At 37.7% G+C, this 24974-nt stretch overlaps 3 protein-coding genes across 3 annotated transcripts in view; 2 read left to right on the top strand and 1 right to left on the bottom strand.

Annotated features, from left to right (window-relative positions):
* Positions 1–4492: 4492 nt before the first annotated feature.
* On the top strand, positions 4493–6964 carry armc7 (armadillo repeat containing 7). Its single transcript, XM_041973022.1, has 3 exons — positions 4493–4702; positions 5917–6060; positions 6172–6964. The coding sequence occupies exons 1-3, from the start codon at positions 4624–4626 to the stop codon at positions 6513–6515; spliced, it is 567 nt and encodes a 188-aa protein (XP_041828956.1). The 5' UTR covers positions 4493–4623; the 3' UTR covers positions 6516–6964.
* Positions 6965–8681: 1717 nt separating this feature from the next.
* The window catches only part of acsf2 (acyl-CoA synthetase family member 2), a 29626-nt gene continuing 13333 nt past the window's right edge, over positions 8682–24974 (bottom strand). Inside the window, exons 9-16 of the mRNA XM_041973453.1 lie at positions 24670–24761; positions 24050–24126; positions 13642–13749; positions 12022–12173; positions 11737–11878; positions 10563–10673; positions 10391–10459; positions 8682–9253 (exon numbers count right to left, since the gene is read on the bottom strand). Of these exons, the coding sequence (XP_041829387.1) occupies positions 9191–9253; positions 10391–10459; positions 10563–10673; positions 11737–11878; positions 12022–12173; positions 13642–13749; positions 24050–24126; positions 24670–24761 (814 nt within the window). The 3' untranslated portion in view covers positions 8682–9190. The remainder of the gene's footprint in view (positions 9254–10390; positions 10460–10562; positions 10674–11736; positions 11879–12021; positions 12174–13641; positions 13750–24049; positions 24127–24669; positions 24762–24974) is intronic.
* On the top strand, positions 16360–23815 carry chad (chondroadherin). The gene is made up of 4 exons (XM_041973454.1): positions 16360–17370; positions 19974–20140; positions 21577–21734; positions 23257–23815. Exons 1-3 carry the CDS (start codon positions 16585–16587, stop codon positions 21716–21718), a joined length of 1095 nt encoding a protein of 364 aa, XP_041829388.1. The 5' UTR covers positions 16360–16584; the 3' UTR covers positions 21719–21734; positions 23257–23815.

Here is a 24974-nt window from a genome sequence, read left to right as displayed (position 1 = left end):
TCACTAGTACAGCGTTGGACCCTCTTTCTCCTTCAGAACTGCCTTAATTCTTGGTGTCATAGATCCAACAAGGTGTTGGAAATATTCCCTAGAGTGCATATAATTTAAGTACCCAACTAAATTTATACAACAGTTTAGAGTTATTTGATTATGCCCTGATTTAAATACCATATCATTTTATTTATAAAGCACTTTAAAAGCAACATAACAGTTGACCAAAGTGTTGTACAATTAAGAGAAAAAAAGTATAAAACCACACAAAGAAAGAGGATAGAAATGCAAATAAGACTATAAAATGCCACATAGGACCTATAAGAAAATTTAAAATAAAACAAGAGGAGCCGTCTGACTGACCTGCAGTGGGAGCTCATTCCATATACGACGGCTGTGTTTCCCCAGGATTTATAACATGCTTTCCGGACATTTAAAAGTATCTGGTCAGCTGATCTAAGAGCATTTGATGGCATGAAACAGGGTGAAACAGCTCACAGATAAAAAAGGGGCAAGACCATTAAGATGAGAGGAGTCGAAGATGAACAGGAAGCCAAAGAAGGGATGCTAAAACCAGAGTTGTGTGCTCTCGTTTGCTTGTACCAGTTAAAAATCGTGCAGCAGCGTGTTGTACCAGATGTAGGTGCGAGGTGGAAGCTTAGCTAATTCATAGGTCTATAAATGGCTTTAAATTGGCAACATGTTCAACACAAATCACAACATCAAGTTCAAATACATTTTCTTTAATGTAACTGATGGATGCAGTGCAATCGATCCTGAAGCCATATAATGAAGAATTTTACATGAAAGATAATGTAATTTAACACTTCGTCCACATCTGCTACTGTTTCACATTTATATGCAATTTCTTTCCCTTCGAGGCAGCCATCGGATTTAATTCATTCCTACGTGAAGCAAAAATCAATCTGCAGCCTTTAAGCACTGTGCTGTTTCACTTAAAAAAATATTGGCAGGCTCGATGTTTCTTGCACAAAATTAGATGTTAGTGTTTATTAATTCACTAAATTTAAATACATTTAAAATAACACAAACAAAATCTTCTAAAGACCTAAAGAAATAAAAAAAAAGAAAAAAAAATCACCACAAATGTAAAGTATTAATTTATTTGTCAGAAGCAACTTGCATTGACAGCCCTCCTGAGTTTGAACAATCCTGCCCTCTGCTGGACAAACGTGTACGAGCAACATTAAAAAGAATTTCTGTTTATGAAAAGATTATTAATTATATCACTAAACATGAACGTTGCATTAATGGGAGAACAAACTGTTTGGCTTGTTGCACAGCAGATGTTTGTAGCTCAGAGGCCCTCACTCATAGTTACAGGACACAAATGTGTCAGGTTTATTTTAATCCACGACTGAACGCCGGCCAAAGGAAAGCATTTAGAAGCCTTTCGATAACGAGACTCACTTCACTTTGCAAATCCGGTTATCTGTAGAGTCTGTGGGCCTGCTCAACATCTCAGTCTGCTGCAGGAGCATCGTGCAGGGCAGAAGTTAAATGATAAAGCAGCTGAGTTCAGTCGCTCCCCGTTGGCTTCTTCTTGCTGGCCAGCTCTTCCATCTGCTTCTGCCGCCTCTCCAGGATCTCCATCCTCTTAGCATTGTTGTATGCTCGCTCTTGGGCCCTGAGCTCTCCTACATCCTCAAAGAACCTGTGTCTGCATAACCAAAAAACAAGCTAATGTCAGAGAAAGTCACAATGAAACAGCACCGATTGGCACTACTACCCTCTGGACGCAATATTAATCTTATAATCTACTATTTTCATACAACTGTTTTGTAAATGCACATAAACTGCAACAAATCAGTTCAGTAATTTTAACATCTTTTTCTGAATTTTTAGGACAAATAAAAATCCAAATATGGGAGCAATTTTCAGCTTTTCTTTCAGTCAAAACAAATTAATCTTTTTAGATGCAACATCACTCCCTGCTGTTTATAACTGACATTTTATAGACTAAACAGTGAATTTATAAATAAAAACCATTAAAATAACACTTTACTTCAGTCATATATGCAAAGTGAGATGTTTCAAGCATTTATTTGTTATAATTTTGATGATTATGGCTTACAGTTTATGAAAACCCTAAAATCAAAGTTTCAGAAAATTATAATAATACATTAAATCAATAAATAAATAAAAAAAATAAAAAAGACTTTGAATACAGAAATTCTGACCGTCTGAAGAGCACAGTCAGGCATATGAACTTGTTTTGAGCCACATTTGCATGAATTCCTGCCTCGGTGCGGCGTGGCATGGATGTTATCTGCCTGTAATGAAGACCAGGATGCTTCAATAGCAGCCTTCAAGTCTTCTGGATTGCTCGGTCTCAGGTGTCTCATCTTTCTCTTGGCAATGCCCCATAGATTGTCTAGTGCAGCTATAAAACACAATTAAATTTATTTCTTATTCCCCTCTTTCTTTTACAGTGATGGAGGTGTGATGAGCAGTTAGCATAAGGATGCTAAATAGAAAGAAGATGGAGGCACCGTGATCCTGAGGCAATATTTTGTTGGAAAACCTTCAGTCCTGTCATCCGTGTAGCTGTTACACTCCTTCATTATAACAGTACTGACAGTAGCCTCCTTTAGCAACCATGCTGCACAAATTGTTCAGGAAAGAATCAAGCAACATTGAAAAAAAGAGGATTTCAAGGTGTCAAACTAAGCTAAAAATTCCTCTGATCTTTGATCAAACATCTGAAGCATTAACTGGGAAATAAGTCAGAACCCTGAAGGTTCAAACTCTCACTGTACCAGATCTGCTGCTACTTTCTCTTCATGTAAAAGGTCCAACGGATGCCTCAGAAGGCCAAAGGAGAAAATGTTGTATCAGGTCTTCTGTCATGTTTGTTGCCAGAGATTTGTGTCCTGAAATGTTGAAGCTTATATTTTTATTTATTTATTATTATTATTATTATTATTAATAGTAGTATTTATGTTGGTGAAATAAGTAATTAACTCAGAAAACCAAGACTATATTTTCCATAAAAAAACACCACTAATTCTCCTCATTATGAGCAGCTTGTTCAGATTGTTAATGTCAGACATTAATGACAAGAGGCTTTTAATATATTCTCTTTTGTCCAATTACTAACTTGGAATATTACAACTTATACCTTATATCTTCTGTTGAAGGTATCGCCATGATTTTTAGTTTATTATTTAAAATAACACATATTATTTAAATAACACATAAATACTATTATATCAGTCAAGCTCTAAAGCTAGAAAAACTTTGTTGTTAGGTTTTCAAACCAAATAACAACAGTAGGTTAAACTATCATTATTTTAAACATAATGACATCGGCTGAATATTTAGGTAATATAATAGTCTGGTGCTGATTAACACAGCAATGTCATGTTTATCACTTTAGTTGTATCTACAATTAAAAGCGTTGCGTTTTTTATTATTTTATGTTTTGTCCACAAAATCTGCAAATACATGAGCAATTAAATAAATTTTCTAAGTTTTGCAGACGTAAAAGAAATTGTGTAACTGTCATTTCTATAAAACAGTACAACAAATAGATCACCTGTTAAAGAAAACAGCGGCGAGTCCCACGATTAGACTCCCGAACAGAATCGGTTTGGTGAGACGTTTTCCGGTGGACAGCTTGTGCTGCTTCATTGTTCCAGGATTTTTAGTGTGATGGCTTCAAGCCGAAAAAATTTACTGAAAACTAACCTACATTCGTTTCTTGTAGCTGACCTTCCTCCAGTGTGCTTCAGTGTGCAGAGGTAACGCTGGAAACACGCCTCCTCTGGTCCTACAGTTACTTCCGGAAACAAAAGACTTCCGGTGCAAGTCTGAAGTTAGCTAAAGAATGATCATTTAAAGGCCCCGTGAATGCTGAATGCTCAGCTGATGAGCATATTTGCTTGTTCATACTTTAAAGGGATGATGATTATTTTGTATGGACCCCAGGAAGACTAGCTCGACCCACTTTGGAGACAGCTAATGAAGATCACTGAAACAATAAAACATTAAACAATAACAATAAAAAGTGAACATCAGCCTAAAGAAAAATAATATATCAGATAGAGAGATTAGAGACACAAAACATCTTCCTTTCTTAATTTGTGTCTCCTATTGGCTGTCTCTTTTGTCATTGAACACCTTGCACAAGCCGGTGGCTGGAGGCTAGAAACGCCCGAGGAATAAACCTTGAAGGTATAAAAGTAACGCTCATGACGCTCCCGAAAGACGAATCCTAAACCAACTTCGGTGTGCTTTCGGTTCCAGCTCATTGGAAATCACAAACCTTAATGTAAGACATGTCTATTTAAAATTATTTTGTTTATATATGAGCAATTAAAATTATTGGCTGAGTTTTTACAACACAAAAAAGAAAGAAAGAAAGAAAAAGAAAAGAAAAGAAAAGAAAAGAAAAGAAAAGAAAAGAAAAGAAAGAAAAAAAAAAAAAAAAAAAAAAAACACACCGGAACGTAATACACGCCCTGGCAGATCGGACAGATTTTAGAGACGGGCTTGACCAGGAAACAACCCCGCGAAACGGCACTACAAAACATTGGATTAGTTCCCCCCCAAACATCTATTTTCCTTTCCTTCTGGGGTAAAAGTGAACACCGGAGCTGGAGCTCAACGATGAGCTCGTCGGAAACTTCTGACCGGTTTGAATATTTACAAACTCTGGTCACAGAATTTCAGGACACCGATAGTGAAGGTGGAAAGGAGCATTTTCACACTTAGCTTAACTCTTCTACTCACAGAATGAGTTAGAAAGATTTGTCCAGCTCTTTGGCTCAACCAAGTTCTGAATAAGCTGTGTGCACTTATGCCCAAAATGATATTGTGTGATGAAATCACGCACTTATGCCCAAGTTGATATTGCTTGATGAAATCGTGATGTTTGTATGTAAAGAAAAGGACTTACAAAAACTTATAAGCATTTATAGCAATTATAAGCACTGCCTCTAGCACTACATGACAGCACCTGGGTCCAACTGGACTCAAAGCAGTCTGACTATCACTTAATTATGACGTCCCATGAATTCATGCTTGTGTTCTTACTTTGAATAAAAGCGTCTGCTAAATGACTGTAGAATAGAAAAGAATAGAATAGGAAACAGCTTCCTTATATTACTTATTTCTATTCAAAATATGTACTGAAATTTTTTAAGAGTGTTTGGAGCATATTTTAAATTGGTTAAGTTTGTATTGTTGAATTTTATCTGCTTTTTTAAAGGAAAAGTAGCAGAAAGCTGCTCAAGTTTTGACTGTTTTCAGTGATATGTCACTATAATGTGGAATAAATCCAGTGGAAATAGTTTTTTTCTAAATTTCTCCCTAAGCAAACACTTTGTAATTAAAGATAATATACTCAAAAGAAATTACACTTATTTTTCAGTGATTATTACTTCACATTTAACACCTTCACTTGTTTAATGAAACAAATATGAACCTAGAATCAGGAGTTACAAATTTATTTTTCATGTTTGTTTATTTATCTAAGTTCTGAGGAATTTAAAAATATTTTCCAATAATCAGACTGTTCAGAAGTCTTAAGCCAACTTTAATTTCTTTATGTATTGTCAAAAAAAATTGAATACATGCAGCAATTATGGCTGCTTATAACAAAGAGCTTAAAGAGTCCATCCCATGAGTTAGTCTTTTTTTTTTTTTTTTGGCTTGAATGATTTGTAAGCCATTAAAAACTGTCAGGTGTGAGGACAAGACTGAAAAAACAAGTTTAAAAACTTTTTTCAACATCCAGTGCCAACATCCAAAAGAAAAACTTTCAAAACCTTCCTTTTCTTTCCTTTTCTCAAGAAAATAAACTTTATTAACACTAGTAAAGTAATATGATTTACTGGTTGTAGCTTGTACATTTACCTGGATTTTTTCCAGTAGTTCTAAACTTTCTTTTCTCTACATCAGAGGCAAAGGAGCAGGTTCTGGCTAATCTTGCCAACTTTGCGTACGACCCAAAGAACATGGAGTATCTGCAAGAGCTGCAAGTGACAGACCTTTTCCTGGACATGTTGACGGAGGAGAATGAAAACTTTGTGGAGTTTGGAATGGGTGAGTACCGCCCTGACAGAAACTTTTAATCCCAGTCTCACTCATTTTGTAAATGCCGTCAGCATTAACATCATCCCCTTATCTCCTCTTTTGTGTGCATCCTGTTCTCAGGGGGGTTGTGTAATCTCAGTATGGACCCTGAATGCCGAGACGTCATCCTGCAGAGCGGTGGGATCAGCTTGGTCACAAACTGTCTGTCGAAGCAGAGGGAAGAGACGGTGCTGTCAGCCATCACCACCCTCGTGAACCTCACGACGCCTGCATCCCGCTCTCAGATCACGGAACCAGGCGTAGTGCAGTGCATGCTGCGCTTTTCCCTCGCCGAGAGCCCTCGTCTGCGCAACCTGGCCGCTGTGTTTCTGCAGGACTGCTGCACCGAGGAGCAGGTGAAGCAGGCCGAGCAGCAGATGCAAGGCCGGCAGACGGCGATAGGAATCCCGCTTCCCAAGGACTGAGAACTCTGTTTTATACTGTGTGGCCAAAACACACTGAAGCAACTCTTTCAATCTGTTGTGGATGGATGCTAAACCTCCCTTCTTGGGCCTCCTCTTCTTCCTCTTCCACATTTAATGAGGTCCTGGTGTTGTGGAAGGAGGAGTGACTCTTCTTATGGTTCTGGATGTGGTTAAGTTTGGGATCAGAGCTGGCTTCTGTCTACAGGAAAGGGACAATCACAAATGGTTTCCACAAGAATGCAAGGGATGTTTTAATATCTAAAATACACTTGCAAACTGGAGCATTGAAACTCTTCTTGTTAATGTCATGTATTTATTTTGAATTTTTTTCTGTATTTTTACAAGAAAAATATTGTATTGAACAGGAGTGATAAATGTTGGACACACTTGTGTGCAAAACTGGCTTCTGCTCTGCTTTTTCCTTCAAAATAGATGTGCTTCAGTCTTAAGTTTTGTGCACTTTGTTATAATGCAAGAGGCTTGACAACTCTTTTCCAATTTAGGGGCTTCTCTTCGGCCTTGATATTATTTCAGCACACGGTTGAATAGCCAAAATCTCCTTTCCCTTAACTTCTGAGGGACAAGGTCATTAACAAGTTGAGCAAAGATGAGAAGGAGAATTTTTAAGGACAGCTGGCTGCAACAAGTACAAACGTATAGACCTCAGCTGTTATCAAACTGTAGCTCTTCCATAGAGTCTCTATAAATGTGGACACACCAAGAGAAAATATTACTTCATTAGTTGGCAGCATTAAACAACTAGAAGTACTCAGAGAGCGCATCCTCTGCCAAGCAGCTGTAATGTTTTTTTTTTGTTTTTTTTATTGCTGATCTTGGGCATTATTTTTTAGTTAGAATCTTAAATGGCAAAATTATCTTTATCTTCCCATAGTAAAAAAAAATCTTTAAAACTTCCTAGATCCAGGCGATAATGTGGTTCACCCCCAAAATCTTTTCACTTTTCTTTATTCCATTTTTGAGATTTTCTGAAAATTTAATCAAAATCCGTCTATAACTTTCTGAGTTATGTTGCTAACAGATGGACAAAACAACACCACTGAAAACATGACGTCCACCTTAGCCGAGATAAAACAAAGAAGGAAAATGCTGCATCTAAACTAGACAAAAAGTAGATTTTCACCTTGCAACTTTTTTATGATTCACCATTAAAATTAAGGTGTTATAGCTCACACATACTTTGTCCTGTCTGTATCTTGACAGTCCACATCTGAGCACAGCAACAAGGAAGAACCCGATGCTGACAGGAAATAACATTTTGTAGATGATGATTTACGCATCCCAAACTGTTCAGACTTGCTCAGAATGTACTTTATTTTAATGGTGTGTAACAGTGAAATGATCCTGGTGACCTGGTGTCTTACCATGACACAAGAAGTTGTTGTAAGTCAAACAAACATGATCCAGTCCATCCCAAATGTCACATCTGTGATCAGAATTCCCACATGAGAAGATCAATATCACAGCAACGCATAGTGGCAACAGGAAGTCAGTGTTTTTAGATTCATTACTTCACAGTACACGACTTGAACCACTTTAAACTTGGTCAAGAGATGCTTTAGACATTAAATAATGTGATTGATCTGATGACAAATATTGTTCCTTAGACATCCAACAGACTACATCTTGTATCTTAGAATAGACTCAATCTTGAGTCGCGATACCTATTTTTCCACAGAAATGTACAAGTGATTTCCCAAATCCAGGGTGGGCGCTGGAGGGCATTAAAACCTACCTTTCCTATTGGCTCTTTCTGTAAGAAAATCAGGTCCTGAAACATTTAATCCAAACCCAAAATATGTCAGATTTGAAAAATGCAAAGTAAACTTTGAGGTTCCTTCTTAAGAGCCAGGAGCCCCGTTTGTTTAAAGAGCTATTTCTGGGCCGAGTCCTTCAGGTCCAGACAGCAGACGACACCCGATCCTGCAGCCCAGATTCAGGTGGACTGCACATGTAGTCCAGTCAGGAAATTCTTTACAGCTCTGAGCGTGTGTGTGTTGGTGATACCAGTTTGTTTTAAAGTTTTTAATCAAAAAGTGTGTGTGTGAGTGACTGAATGGCATTTCAAGGCTGTAAGAGGCGTGCACCTGCCACAGCGATCAATAAAAATGCCTTCATTCTTCCCGTAAAGAGAGAAACACCCATGTCTGGTTTTAATAAAATGGAAAGTTTATTTCAATTTGATATAAAAAAGAGTAGTTTCATGGCTTTCTGCAGGATAAAAACTGAACTGTTCAACATGTTAAGCCTCGCTAAACATCCAGGGAATTATAAAAGTGCTGTTCTCTATCTTATCAAATCCTATAAAAATGCTGCAATCATTTGTTTTTACTCTCTCAACCAAAGCTCTTCTTCCTCATTAAGTTGGTATTTTATAGTAGTTTTTGTGTTGGGGACTATTTTCTGCATTAATTCTTTTGAGTGTTTAAAGCAGCATGATAATGTGTTTTCATGTTTTGTTTTTTGGGGGGGATTTTTTTTCCTACCACAGTGTGTGGCTTCATCCCTGCCCACAGAAAGCTGAGGCTCTTCAGACGTTTCAACCCGCCCTGATGGCTGGTTGTGTTCAGTCTCAATTGGTATTTCTGGTGTGTGATATATCCTGCTTATACAATGAATATAGTAACTGAATTCTCTCCGTACATATCGGTAGTGTTTTATTTCTCCCCCTTCAGCTGCAGCTGCTTCTCGGCTTCTTCGCGTAGTTTGTGCTTCTGTATCTGAGGAGAGAAGGATTATTTTGGTTCAACGCCGTTTAACATCAATTTTTGCAGATTTGAAAAGAATGTGTCCAATTTGTTGAAAGTAATGGCCCAAAAACAGAAAAATATTAGCTGTTGAACTTACAAGGTGAAATTTGTTTAGTTAATAATTCAGTTTAAAACCAAAGAATTACCAAGACAAGTTTGAGTATTTGAGCATACCTCGATGTTGAGTCAGTAAACATAATACACTATATTATTTTATATATATTATTATAGTATATATAGTAATATAGTATATATTATTATATATATATAATAATATAGTATATATTATTATACATACTATAATTTGAAATGATGTACGATCATTTCGATATTTGTTGATAAAAAAACTTTTATTGATGAGTTCAGATCAACAATTTTAATATTTCCACGCTAACTGTGTTAATAGTGATAGTTGTGATAATAAAATAATGAAATGTTGATATTGTGTTGACAGTACTCTTGGATTATATCCTGATTTATTATTATGAACTAGCTAAACATCTTGGTTTCAAAAGATTTTCAAAGCATTTTTAGACCATGGCCCTCTGGACCACCCCTCTGGCCCCACCCTTGAGTCCTAGTTCACTCAATGACCTGACAGTCTTAAAGTTAAACTTCACTTTATTTTGTTCTGAGTCATTAATTGTTTGGCTCATAACATGTAAGCAAACGGTGTTTAAAATGTGTGAGGAGTCAACTGCAAATTGTCAGATATATTCAGCAATGATATTTCCACATGCGAGAGGCCTGAACCAGCAGACGTTTGGTATTTTTCTTAGATATTGTTCTGGATGTGTACTGAAGGGGTCTTATATGATTTCAGAATGAGGCTGGAGTGCCATGGTGTGCGTGCACATGAGCTAAAAGCTCCTCTTGCTTCCGGTTGCCGGGCACTGAGGGCAGGTCTGTTCAAAGACGCCGCCTCATCTACAGTAAATCATTCTAAACTGCATCCTGAGAGGGAAAAGTCTAAGAACCAGAGCCCAGTTGATGCTTTGGTGTTGGACTTTTCCTTCACCTGAGTTGTTAAGCTGCTAATTCTAGATCTGTTTTACACTGGGTGCAAAACACCTCAATGTCTTTAAAAAGTTAAATTAAAGGAGTTACCTTTCCAGTTACAGTGAGTGGATAGCTGGTCACGAAGAGGATGTATCGAGGAATCTTGAAGTGAGAAATCTAAAAGGATCAAATGAGTAAAAAGACGATGAGCATGGTCGTCCAATCTAACACAAAAAGTGCAATAAAATTTCTGCTTTATAGGAATTATCCAGACCCCCACCTGTCCTTTGCAGTAAGCCTTGATCTCCTCTGCAGTACACTCCTGACCGTCCACCAGTTTGATGCAGGCACACACCTCCTCCCCCATACGGACATCCTCCACGCCGACCACCTGACAAGCATAACAAACAGCTACTGAGAACACAAACAGGTAACATGGAGCTAAGTGTGGGAAATAAAATGCTTGCTGCTTACTAATATGTATCCATTTGTGTGTAAAATGTTGGTCTGGTTTCATCAGGTTTAGTCACAAGTAAACTAATATTTAGCCAAGTACCTTTAAACATCTCAGAAGCTCAGAGATCACAACCTATCAATCAATGAAGTGAATGCTAACATAATCTGTGATTGGTAGAAAGTTAGCACGCAAAAAAATCGAAGGTCATTGATGGAAAAATCTAATATATCATTAAAAAAGTTCTTCTGTTGGTATGTAATAACTTTACTAAAATAACTACTTTGCTTTTATTGTCTTAGAATGAGCCATTTATATCTACTTGCTGTGGGTCCACATACATGGCAGCTGCCATATTTACTATGGTGTCTCTGAATGGACAAACAACCCTGTGTGTGAAGCGAGACTCCTTTGAGCTTTAAAGCTGCAGTACCAGCTTTGTTTGATAGGTGTTAGAGCACCATTTGGGTTGAGTAAGATAAGACGGTACATAATGTAGAAGTAGTTACCTGAAGCCGCTGGATCCACTCACAGATGGAAACATGTTTATGTCTGGAAGAATTTTGGTCACTGATGGCCACCATCCATTCACAACTACTAGATGTCAGTAACTCTTACACAGTGTACCTTGAAATATATCGTGTAGCTCAGGAAGAAGAGCAGTCAACCTGAAAGTCGGTGGATTGACTGAACCCACGTTGCCTCCCGATGTGCATATTGGGGTATGCATGTGTGTGATAGAGTAAAACACTTAGTAACAGTAGAAGTGCTGTGTGAGAGTGTGTGTTTGCGTGTGTATGAAGTGGTCAACATGACTACAAAAGTGCTATATAAGTAAAGTCCCAATTGCTTAAAATCTTCGTTGTCTAGCAGTCTGGCATGAAAACCAACTTTCTTAGTTTCTTTTTAAAAAACAAAAAGGCAGCCTCTTTGATCCTCGACATGGACTCCTGTTGTTACCTCTTGTTGGCTCCGTTCGGGCTTCGCTGTTTGAGCTCACCTGTGCCTCCATTACTTTGGGGTGTGTGTGCAGAAACTGTTCGATCTCAGCAGGGTAAATGTTCTCTCCTCCTCTGATGATCATGTCTTTACTCCTGCCATCGATTTTCAGGTAGCTGTACGGGTCCATGCTGCCGATGTCTCTGGATGTTAAAAATATCTGCATTAGCACATCTTGTTTAGAGGATTTGGATTGTTTTTTAGTTTTACTGGTTTAATGTCCATGCACATATATAAAAATATTTATTTTATTTTTTTATTTCTGAAACTGTGCAGGCAGACTCACCCAGTTTTGTACCAGCCATCTTTAGTGATACTCTCTTCTGTTTTATTTTGGTCGGCCCAATACTCCAACATCACGCAGTATCCTCTGATCATTATCTCCCCCTTCATTCCCAAAGGAACAATCTCTCCGGTTGTAGGATTCACTATTTTGGCCTGTGGAGCAGGCGAGTCATGTGTCAAATATTTTGTTTAGAAAATAAAAACTCAACTATGATATGAATATTTTTAGGATATGGGAATTGTATAATTATAGACTTTAATGAGACTTTAACTTTTTTTTATAGTGTGTGTGTGTATGCATATATGTGCCCATACTGATTAATGTCTAAATCTCTGTAAGATCTAAATGTTATCTGAAAGTTTGCCTTGTATCTGAAGCTGTGCCAGTTTTTCTGTTGTGTTCACTAATATGAATCAAATGCAAATAAATCAAATAAAGCAGGTCAGATGGGACAATAGTAGAAAAAGCTGCAGCTCAACAGCCCGAGGTACATCAAGCTTGTCCTTAATGAGGGCAACGTGAATATTTCTGGATTCATAATGTAGAAATTTGGCCCCAAAAGGTCAAAATAAGGACACTTATGGGCTTTATTTATTAACCCTTTATCTTTTAATTTATCTAGACTATTAGTTTTTGGTTTCTTTTTTTATCAGACACGTCATCTGTCACACACACCTGGTAAAAAGGAAATCAAAAACTGTCTAAAAGCAAGACTCTATGAATATGTTTGGTTTATTATCTAGACTGTTGTTTGCTTAAAATCGTTTTTATTAAATTTAGTTATTTTACATGATTTTATTATGGTTTTTGCACACCTTTTAAATTATACCTTAAGATGATTCTTGCTTTTTATATTTTTATGTACATTTTAATGTATTTTTAACTTCTGCACCCGCTGTAATGTTTCTAATGTTTTATGTGAAGCACTTTGGATTGTCTTATACATGAAATATACTATATACAAATAAACTTGCCTTTAACACTGTTTCTGAGACCTGTTGCATCATTTTATGGCAAAAAAAACTTTGCTCAAAACCCTGTTGTATACAATGTGATACCTGTCTTCTCCCACCTGGTGGACACCTTTTGCACTACAATAATGCTGACATTGAACGGTAATAATCCATACATGTATGCACATGATTTTTTAATTATCTAGGGCCAAAAAGACTTATACAAAAAAAATCTCTTCATCTTTGCATGTAGGGTTTTCTTTCTTTTCTTTTTTTTCTTCTTTTAAACAGATATGGAAACCTTTCTTTACATATTATATTTATATGTATAAATTTTATTTTCCAAGTACTTTACAAACTAAAGCCCATAAAGTTGAATAATTCTGTTTTTAGAAACATTCCTCTTTTAATTTCTGTTTATACACATCAGTTATCACCTTTGACCAAGTGAAATGAGAAGCAATTAACAAAATATACACTTTATCTGCCAACAATAAATCAATGTCAATTTACTGAGAAGAGATAAAAAAAAACTGGTTTATTCCAACTTTCATGGGGACCATGTATTAGGTGACTTATCTTAAATAAGGTTTTAACATTTCTTCTGATGTCTTACTGTATGCATTTGTCTGTATGTAGAATATGTTTGAGAAGCATGTTGAAGCACCTCTAAGTGGTCCGTGATGTAGCCAACCGTCTCACTCTTCCTCTGTATGTTGTCCATTGGGGAGGCAAGGAATGTGACGGGACTGTTCTCCGTGGTGCCATATGCAATCTATCAACCACAAAAACAGCAGAATTTATGAGCCGCTGCATGCTGAGAGCAAACCCACAACTAAAACAGCAGATTCAGTTTCCATGAAACAATAATTCGAGCTCAGAGAGACACGTGTTGAGCGTAAACTTGTGAAAAGGGATAGAGATTCCCCAAAACTGGAAAAGTTGTTTTTTTAAAAGAAGGGAGGGGAGTTTTAAATTAGAGAACAATGCAGCAAAGGACGGTAAATAAAATCAAAATACTGACAAATAAATACTTAACAAAATGTCTGAACTGAAAGGGAAAATGTCCTGAGTATATAAATATAAGCGCCATCCTTAGGGCTGCTTTTCTGAAATAATGATAGATAAATTAGTGAAAGAAAAGAGGAGCTGCTGCAGTCTCTTTGTGTTATTTTGACATCACAAACATATGATTAAGACATCAGAAAATAGTGTCAGTTTGTAAAAAATCTTTTTAAAAAGGCAATTAAATACACTTATTGGCTTCTTTATTAGGAACACAAACTAGCCAATCCCATGGCAGCAACTCAACGCAAAGACGACATGCTGAAGTTCAAACTGAGCATCAGAATGAATAAGAAAGGAGATTTAAGTGACTTTGAACGTATCATGGTTGTTTAAGTATTTTTTTAAACTGCTGGGTCTACTGGGATTTTCACACACAACCATCTGGTTTCTAGAGAATGGTCTGAAGAAGAGAAAATATCTAGTGAGCAGCAGCTGTCTGTACCAGAATCTCTTGTTGGAGATGATAGAAAGGCAACAGGAAGTCAAATAAGCACCGGTTCCAACCAAGGTCTGCAGAACAGCATCTCTGAACACACAACATGTCCAGCCTTGAAGCAGATGGGCTACAGCAGCAGAAGACCACACCGGGTGCCTCCTGCCAGCTAAGAACAGGAAACTGAGGCTACAATTAACAGACTCACCAACACTGGACAATAGAAGATGGAGAAATGTTGCTGGTCTGATGAGTCTCCATTTCAACATTTAGATGGTAGGGTCAGAATTTGGTGGAAACATCATGAAAACATGGATCCATCCTGATTTGAAACAATTCTTCAGGCTGCTGCTGGTGTACCCTTAGTACCAACGTGGCCTGATTTATCCACCACAGCCTACCTGAGTATTGTTGCTGACCATGTCCATCCCTTTATGACCACAGTGGAGCATCTTCTGATGCTACTTCCAGCAGGATAATACACCATGTCACACAAAGCTCCTTTCATCTCCACCTGCTTTCTAGAACATGAAGATGAGTTCACTGGACTCCAACGACCTCCACAGCCACCACATCTCAATCCAACAGAGCAGCTTTGGAATGTGGTGGAATGGGAGATTCTCAAGCAACTGTGTGATGGAGCAAAATCTCTGAGGAATGTTTAAAACCAAGAATTAAGTCAGTTCTAAAGGGAAAAGGGGTACAACAAGGAACTAGTAATGTGGACCTGATAAAATGATCAATAAGTGATAAGTATTCATTCTCTTACTTGGCTAAACTTTTCTGCTTATGTGCAGTTTAGCTGCATTTTACCTGCCTTACATTATGTTATTAACTTTATTTATATAAAGTGTTAAATTCTTGTTAAAATTATATTGAATTTCCCTTTGGGATTAATAAAGTATTTTTCATTCATTTCATTCATTCATTCTTTATATAAAAAAAATAGATATAGCCCAAATTAAGTTTTAATTATTCTACTTCATTAACCAAACAAAACTTCTCAGCTCTGAGCTGCGATTTTACTGTTTGCATCTACATTTCTGTGTGTAATGGAGTGTATTCTATGCAATCTGTTTTCTGGTGGTAAATTCAGAGGCAGACTGGTGACACAAACTTAAAAATCAGCAGCAGAAAAGTTTCAACTTTGCTGGACAAACATGACTTGTAAGACTTTTTGAGGAGGGTGTGGTGAGAAGTTTTACCTGGCAAGTCATGGTGGAGACGACATTCCCAATAAAATGTTAGATTTGTTAAGTAAACTCTAGATTCCATTTTTCATGGGTGGGTCCATCCATCTTAAAAATACACCCACTTGAAGCCAAACCATCCTCTGACCCAAGCCAGTCACATCCAGCCAGCGACAGACTTAAAATTACATAAGCTGCTCCACCTTGTGCATGGAGGTTTGACTGGAAATTATCATCACATACCACCACAGTCCCTTTTCAAAAAAGGGAATGCATGCAGGAATGTAATGTGGCATCTGAAATTTTTGCTCCTGTGATGATGGAAGTATCCTTTTGCAGTTGTTATGTCTTGAAAAGGCATCTCACTTCTAGCCAGCCATCTGGAGACTATTACAGGTAGTAAAACAGCTGCACATGCAGGAGTGGCTCCTTTTCCTGCCACCGCAGACTGAAAAACAATAGCTGTCTGGGAGCGTGCTCAGATCCAGGCTGACCTTGTGCCACGTTGTCAAGCATTTACCTGCAGCTCACTCAAATATTGAAGGAAAAACACAAAAACTAGTTCTTATGATTTGTCTGGACATGTGCATGCTGCTGCAACCTCACTGTCAGGATGTCAGGAAGCCTGCAGGATGTCCACCTGCTCTTTTAGGGTTAAATTCACACAGAAACTTTACTTCCTCCTGCAGACCTCTCACTCAAACCCTCCTCATTTTTTTTTCCTCAAATAAATGTTTTAAATAGCACTGTGTGTTCTGTGCACTGGCCATCGTCCTCTCACCTTTTCACTCCTCCCTCCATCTGTTTCTCTCACTGCAAAAACACAAACACGCTTCAGTTTAACCCGTTTTCCTCACTGCTTCTCTGGATTTTTCTGCTGGAAGACTTTAAGTCAGCTTCTCTCGACAAGCTCATCGAGATGCGTTGCGTGACCTGGCTGCTGTTGGGGACCTGCCTCTTGGTCCTGGGCCCCGCTGTGCAGGGAGCGCCGACCCAGTGCCCGAGCCTGTGCCACTGCCATGGCGACCTGCAGCATGTCATTTGTGACAATGTGGGGCTGAAGAGGATCCCAAGAGTTTCTGAGGCCACCCGTCTGATGAACCTGCAGAGGAACAACCTGGGCACCATACCTACAGGGGCTTTTAGTGAAAGCAAGGGGCTCATCTCTCTGCACATGCAGCACTGTCAACTCAAAGAGATTGGATCTCATGCCTTCAAAGGGCTGAAGAAGCTCATCTATCTCTACCTGTCCAACAACGAGATCAGCAACATAAAACCTGGTGCCTTTGAGGACCTCACAGAGCTCACCTACCTCCACCTAGACGGAAACGAGATCAGCGAGCTGACAAAAGGAATCTTCTCTCCTATGATCAACCTCTTTATTCTGCAGCTCAATGACAACAAGCTGCGGGAGCTGCAGCCGGGAACCTTTACAGGAGCCAAGGACTTGCGCTGGCTGCACATGAGCGGAAATGAGCTGATAACCCTGCACCCAGGCTCTCTGGACGATGTGGAGAACCTTGCTATTTTTCATTTAGAAAGAAACAAGCTGTCCACTTATCCGAGCGTGGCAATGAGCAAACTGCGGGTGGTGGAGGAGCTCATGTTGGGAAAGAACCCAATGAAGATCATCCCGGACAACGCCTTCCAGAGCTTTGGGCGCTACATGGAGAGACTACACCTGGACAACATGGGTCTGGAGAAGGTTAGTTTGTGCTTATAACAGGTATTTAGTAGCATTGCACTAACATTTATTGTTTAGAAAAAGGTAGTGAAAGATGATCGCTGAAATAAGTTTACAAAAAAAGCCGCTTTAGAGCACTTTATGATTATTTTAAGTAGAAAATACTTCAGTTAAGTGAACTAAAATTCTGCCTTTGCAAATTTTTTTATAATCCAGATTTACAGAAGAACTAAATAATTGTAGAATAATTATATACTTTGCAGGGAACAAAAGTTATGACACAATCTTTGTATGTCTTCATATTTCCATGTATAAGCTTGATAGCATATTTTTAAACACATCTAACAGTTGCTCCCACAGTTTTTCATCCTCATAACTATGAGTATACATTTACAACAAAAACAGCATTCAAGTCATCCTGACTGAATGTAGTCTGAAACTACTTCCTAACCAACCAGCACATGTACAAAACAAAGCAGGATTGTTAACAGTTTGCAGAAAAATGCAGCCAAGACAATGAGTTGCATGAAAATACTAAAACCTAAATGTTAAAAATAAGTGCTGAATGAAGATGTTACATTTGTTCCAGTTTTTAAATCCATGTCTCATGAACTTCTGGATTTTGTTTGTGCTGATCAAAACTTCTTAGTTTTTTTTCTTTTGCATCAAACATAAGCTGCATTCAGACCAGCAGAACATCTTTCACTGACATACAACTGAATGAAGTTTGTTTCAAAGAGCAGCAAAGGGAGCAGAAACAATGCACACACATTTGGTAAAAACACTGGTGGAATTTTTGGCTTCTGGCATCCAAACATTGTTCTGAGTCTCCAAGTTTAATTATCATGTACAGTTCAGGTCAGAGATTTGTGCATCATGAGCTTAAATGTACTATAAATGCATATTAAAACATTTGATTCCATGGACGAATGATTGCATAACATCAACCTTTAAAAAAAAAGTGGGTTTTATTATATTTCTGACATTTTGAAATTAACACCAGTAAAAAAAGGATTAATCTAACTCTAAATACTTCACAATTAAAACCAGCCACAAACTGACCAGAAACTTAGACTCCATCAACAAGCTTCTGGTTGCTCTTATTTTTTGCAGAGCTCAGTCAAATTTGTTTTCCTGGCTGGGACCTGGCTCCAGGAATGTACATAATAACTGTCACTGTGCCATCATAACAAGTCAGAAACATATTTTTTTGAGGTCAGAAAGACTGACACAATCTACAGTTGCTTTGAAATTAATTAACTTCTAAGATCTCTGCTGAGCTCCATGGATTTGGATTGTACTAAGTACTGATCAAATTAGCATTTGCCTTGAAAAAGAAAAAAAAATGAATCAGTGAAAGCTCAGTCTTAGCATGGCGTTCATATGCAGTGTAAATATATATGAACTAATGAGCAGAAGTGTGGGAGCTGGAACAAGCTAAAACTACTCTGTGAGGAATAGGATCATTTTAGGAGCTTAAAGTGAAAATAAAATTAATTGGCATGGAGTATATTTTTGCAGACTGGGTAGAGCAATGGTTGAATCCTTCAGTTTTCCTCAGTGGAAGCTGAGGACATGAGAAAGATGTTTTCTCAGCAGTCTGTGAACATCCATATGCTCATCCACATCAGCTCCAACTGTATACAGTAAAAGCTCTTTTTCAGACATTCCTGAGTGTACATTTGCCTCATACTTGAGGGTAATCCAATATTTGAGTGTACCTGTGCCAGTGTATTGAGGCATTTCAAGGGTGGGGGGGACTGAAAAACAACAAGCTTCTCACGCTGGGACTGTTTCAGAGCCAGGTGGAAGCAGCAGGAGCTGGCGAGTATAGTACACGGTGCATACAGATTAAGTCCCTTTCCAGCCGAATGCAGGTATTTTTAGGTTGTTTTTGTTTGCTGGACCTTGGCCAAGCATGTCTGCGTCTAATTATTACACAAGCGTTATTTTCAGCGAGGTGTGCTTTCTACCTTGGCTGCAAGAGTCTTGTAAACAGGTCAGGAGGGGTTAGGAGACAGGTAAATAGAGGCAGGGTGTTCCACGCTGCATGAACAGGAGTATTTTTAGCTTGCTATTGCCCTAGTTGAATGGACAATCAGGCCCTTTGCAAGTCTTTCTGGCAGAGGAGCAACCTGAAGAGGGAGACGACGACCATGCTGGAAGTCATCCATCTTCCATTGCTTCAAAACTCCAGCTACTTCTTGCTCTAGAGTGGAAATTTCCAAACAGCTTCATCTCCTCAAGTCTAACATAAAACAACCCTCTCTGAACTCCTTTCTCAGTCACCCTCATCTGCCTTCTAGAAGAGACAAACTTGACTTAGGTCAGTTCATCTAGCACCTCTCTGAAGCTTTTAGCACCCTCACAGATCTATATGAACCCGAATGGAAAGAAGGGGGCCAGTAAATATGAGTGTTTACATAAGCATAGGTTCAGAGGGAAGGATGAGAGAAGGCTTTCATGCCTAAAAGATTCCCTTACTCCAGATCTGTCTGCCTCCTATCAATTTTTTTCCTCTTTTTCTTTAAAACAATGCACTGAATAACATTAAGAAGTTTCTACAAAAATCTGTGAACCGATTCTGTGAAAAAACAAGCAGTTATGGTTCTGCCTTTTTCTAGTTCTCAGATGGGGCATTTAATGGTGTGACAGCAATCAAGTGGCTTCACCTGGACAACAACAAGCTAAAGTCCCTTCCCAAAGGTTTCATATTTGGCACCACCATCACCAACCTGACCCTCTCCAACAATCCCTGGAACTGCTCATGCCAGCTTGCTCCACTACGCAGGTAAGACTCACCTGAGTTTTCATGAGCCCTAAAAAACTGAAAAATTTCTCAGTGGATTTTAAAAGTGAGCTGAATGAATCACCAGATGTCAGCAGTGAAGCTTCTTGTTGACTCAGAGGCCCATTATCAGTTGTGATAACAACAATAATAACATTAACTTTTATTTCTATTGTATAAAAAAAAAACTATTCTGACAGAGAGAGACATTTTAGTTTTTAATTTAGTTTTTTGCCAGAAACAAGAAGCTTTCAGCTATAACTCTTTCTCTTAACGGGGCATTTAAGGTGCAGACAAAACTAACTCAGAGATTTAATGATTTAACTTAAATGCACCAAAAAATAATGATCTGATAACTCATTCATCAGTAGAAATATATAAGATATAGGCTAGATTAAACTCATGAATATGTAGGGACTTTCTGCAAAGTTAAAGTCAAACCTCACTTTTTTGAAGGAAAAAAATCTTTAAAGGAAGTCCATTGCTTCATTTTGCAAGGTCAGGTCCTCAAAACAAAAATGTCAGCAGAGTCATGCAAACATGTTGATGCTGGTGTACAATAGTGTGGGATATGACAGTGCAGGGCTCCAGACTAACTTTTTTTTTTTTTTTTTTAACGCCAGGAGCCAGTGGCCCCTAACTTAAATTTTTAGGACTGAAAGCAGAAAATTTAGGGGCACACACTAAAATCACCTTGCATAGCAAATATTCACATTTCCTCTCGTTTTTACTGTATTAGTGATAAATACTTGAACAATAAATTAAAAAATTACAATGTTTACATTTCACATTTTTTGCAGTTGACAAAACTTTAAAAAAAATCTTACTGGCTGCACAAATACAAAACAAGTAGACATAGAACTTGTCAAATCAAATAAGATTTAAGATATGAAGTACCGTTTTAAGTACTTGATTGGGTCAGCACTTTAATATTCTTATTTAGATTAATAGATTTTTTACTACTTGATTAAAGGTTTTGACATTTAAAAAACTTAAATGAACTAGTTTAGTTTAATTTATTTAGTAGTTCATTAGGTTCATCCACCTAAAGTATCTGTTTAGGTTTTCTTGTCTGATACACTTGGTGAGGTTTAGGATTTGAGGTTCGGTCTTTGGTAAGAAAATGGCTGAGCATTAAAGGATATCACTTGATTGGAAAAACTAATTTTGATGTTTGCACAGTGATGCATCCTGCAACAATTTAGTAATCAGCCAGGACAGGTACAGATCTCACAACTCTCTCTCGCTCTCGTGCAAAAAAATAGTGAAGACCACTGAGTGAGGAAATACCCTGCAGATCAAACAGAGACACCCTGTACAAAAAAAGCTGTCTAAAACAAACAATTTAATACTTTAAAATATCATGTTTTTAATTAGTAACTTAATCTTGTTCTCCTCATTAAATAAGCATTGCTTTTTCTTGTTGTCTCTGCTCACAGGTGGATGGACTCCACCCGAAACCGTCCAGATGCAGTGTGTGCATCTCCACCTTTGCAGAAAGGAAAGCAAGTCAGAGACAGCACCGCCTTCGGTACCTGCAAGGTCAAGCCAAAGAGAGCCAAGAAGGGCACGCGCCAATGAACTCGCAGCTGTACAGGTATCTCGCGCAAGACGGGGTATAAATAATAATATAACCATGGGTGTTTAAAAAAAACGTGTTTACAGTAAATATAAAACTATGGCCATGATATGATTAGATGATCATAAAGACACAACTACACAGGATTTTAACGGACTTAAATGCTAAGCTATTATAGAGGGAGGGACAATTATTAACTAGAAGCACTCAGAGAGTGCTGACCTCTGCCAAGCCATTATAATATTTTTCTGCCAATGATTGTAGGCATTATTCCTTTAAAAGAATTACTGGATCCAGGTGGTAATGTGGATCAACACCAAAATCTAAATCACTTGTTCCTTATTCCATTTCTAAGATTTCCTGAAAATTTAATCAAAATCTGTCCATAACTTTTTGAGCTATGCTGGCAGACAGACAGACAGACAGAAAAACCAACGCCACTGAATACAGGACCTCCGCCTTGGGCGGAGGTAATAATTATTATATATAAAACAGCTGCCCTGAATAATCTTGTGACCAAACGCATAAATTATATTAGTATGGTCCACAGTTTGATGCTAAGGTTTTTTCATAAAACATGGGTTCATTATTAAAATATAATTAGGGTTATAACATGCAGTAAATAATTAATAATTCACCTAAAACTGCCTAAAACCTAAACCCACCCAACCCCACAAAAGGCTCACAACACCAGGCAATGTCTCCCACATTTAAAGAAAAACTATTAATGAACAACTTGAGGAACTTAATATTGAGCAGAAAACCTTTAAAAATATCCCAGTCTGATCAAACATTGTTAGGACCAATTACAGACACTGTGGGACACCTCCTGAGCCCCCAAAATGTTTTTAAATATGCTTATAATTAAAGTTGACTTGACTTGACTGCTGATATATCTTCATTATTTATCCAAAAATCATTAACAATAACTGATTAAAATGTATACATGAAACTCAGACCTTTGCTTTGTGGAGGTCAAGTCTTGCCCTTGTTATGCCAAGCCAAAAATCTGCTTTTTGTTAATCTTTAATCCCTCCTTGATGCCCCTAAAAGGAAATGATTCAGTCAGTTCTGAGTCATGAAAATCTAAATCTCTTCTAAACACAAAGCTTATAAAGTTTAACTACTGATGGTCATTGTGGAGACACTAGACCACTACACAAAGATAAATGGTAGTTGTAATGACTCCCTCCCTCTCTAACCACTACCTCTGTAAATACCTGAGGTGCAGTTTTGTGCAGTCAACAGTCCAAAGTCACCTCGCTGCAGAGTGATCAGGGGTTTCAGGCTATATGACTGGATGCTGGATGAGGAGAATTAGGTTTAAGGTGGTTTTGGACTGGCTCAGAATTGGCTTTGCACTATTCTGTTTTCCACTTCTTTTTTTCTGACCACAGAACTCCATGTTCTCCCGTCTGTCCCTGTCTGAACTTTTCCATTTTGGCCCTGGGGTCCAGTGTGTGCAGATCATGGGGTCTCTTGTTGGAGGTTATGCTGTTTGATTTGGCTGATTAAAATTGTCTTTTCTTCTCCTCTCCAGGGGACACAGTGGAGGAGCTAGTCCAGGTGACCGGCTACGTGGAAGGCAACGCTTATCAGCTCTACTTTAAGACTTCCATCTTTTCATATGCCAACATGCTGTCAGCAGTGTAAACACAAACACAGTCATTAATGTTACTCACAAACATGCATGGACCAGTTTTAATGTCCCTCATTTAAGTCAAATTTAAGACAAAGACTGAAATATGGAGTGAAAGCAGTAAGATGAGACCATCGATATACAGAATGTATTCCAGTATTTTCTGTCACACCAACACAGAAAACGTGAGACGTTTTTAGATGACCAGAAAGACAGAAAACAGCTGCTTCAATTTTTTTTGTCTTTCTTTCAGTACCATCATTATTTTTACTTAATGTGCAGGAATAGGATGAATGCAGGATCATTAATGCTATTTGTTTTTGTTATTATGTTATTTTAAAAATTACAATAACTGGGAGAGTTTCAGGAGACCTCATTCACATCAACATATATTCAGCATCTTTACATTTCCTAGACTTTTGGAAGTGAAAACAAGTGCTCACATCCAATAAACCTTTCACAAAAATAAGCCTAATTTTTGTCTTCTTCTTTATAAGATATAGACTGTTTTTGCATAAAAATGTCTCCAGAGGTCTCACTGTATGGATCTAATGGATGTTTTTTTTTCAATAATTTGTCTCCCTCTTGTGTGAGAGAGATAAACTGCACTGAGTTTAAGGGTTTTTTCAGCTGTTCTGTAATCTCAGAATTTCAAGTATTTATGAATATGATTACATCCAAAAGATTGACTCACAGTTATTCCTTTGATGCCCATTAAAGACACAACCTTCCTCACAAGTTCAGGGGGACACGGGGAACCAGCCATGATGCCTTCAGGTCCAACATAAAGACAAGAAATAAAAAGCAAGACAAGTTTATTTATGTAGCACATGTCATACATAAGATGCAATTTACTAATGGAGAATGCATGAAGTGAGTTACATGTTATGCAAACAAACATAAACAGTAAATACATCAACATAGTTATCAGCACTGGTGTCATCTTCAATTGTATTCTGAATTACCACAAGAGATTAAAAAGAAAACTTCTTAACTAAACCTAAACTAAATAAAAAGAAAGAAGAAACGGTATTATTTAGAGCTGAGTGTCATCAGCATATTTAGAAAATATTTTGTTTATGTCCATAATCCAAGTACATGGGAGCATATAGAACGATAATGGGCCCAAAATGGAGCCTTGGGGAACTCTACATGTCATCTTCAAAGTACAAAGAACAGTAGTTCCTGTCTTTCAAAGAAAGAAAGAAAGAAAGAAAGAAAGAAAGAAAGAAAGAAAGAAAGAAAGAAAGAAAGAAAGAAAGCTTTTCTACATTGAGATAAAAATTTCTAATAAAGCCTTCTTCTTTATATTACCTGCCACCACTGATGACAAGTCATATTTAGACAAATCCAGCTGGCTGGCCATGTCAACGTACATGGTGGGAGTACCATAAATGAAGGTGCACCTGGAGGAAAAATAGACAAAAAATAAATAAATAAATGATGAAAAAAAAAAAATCACCTTTACACAAACAAGTGAAAAAATGCATAAAAAGAACATGTAAAAATTAGAGTTGTTAATTTACTTAACTTTGTCCTGTTATGCATTGACACATATATAATTAGATCATCCATAACAGCACTTCAAATGTATTAAATAATTTTGTTAATCCAAGTAA

The sequence above is a fragment of the Melanotaenia boesemani genome, chromosome 21, assembly GCF_017639745.1.
Source record: "Melanotaenia boesemani isolate fMelBoe1 chromosome 21, fMelBoe1.pri, whole genome shotgun sequence".
Classification (NCBI taxonomy): domain Eukaryota; kingdom Metazoa; phylum Chordata; class Actinopteri; order Atheriniformes; family Melanotaeniidae; genus Melanotaenia; species Melanotaenia boesemani.
Note: the sequence above shows the minus strand (reverse complement) of the source record. Positions and strands in the feature narration are given on the sequence as shown.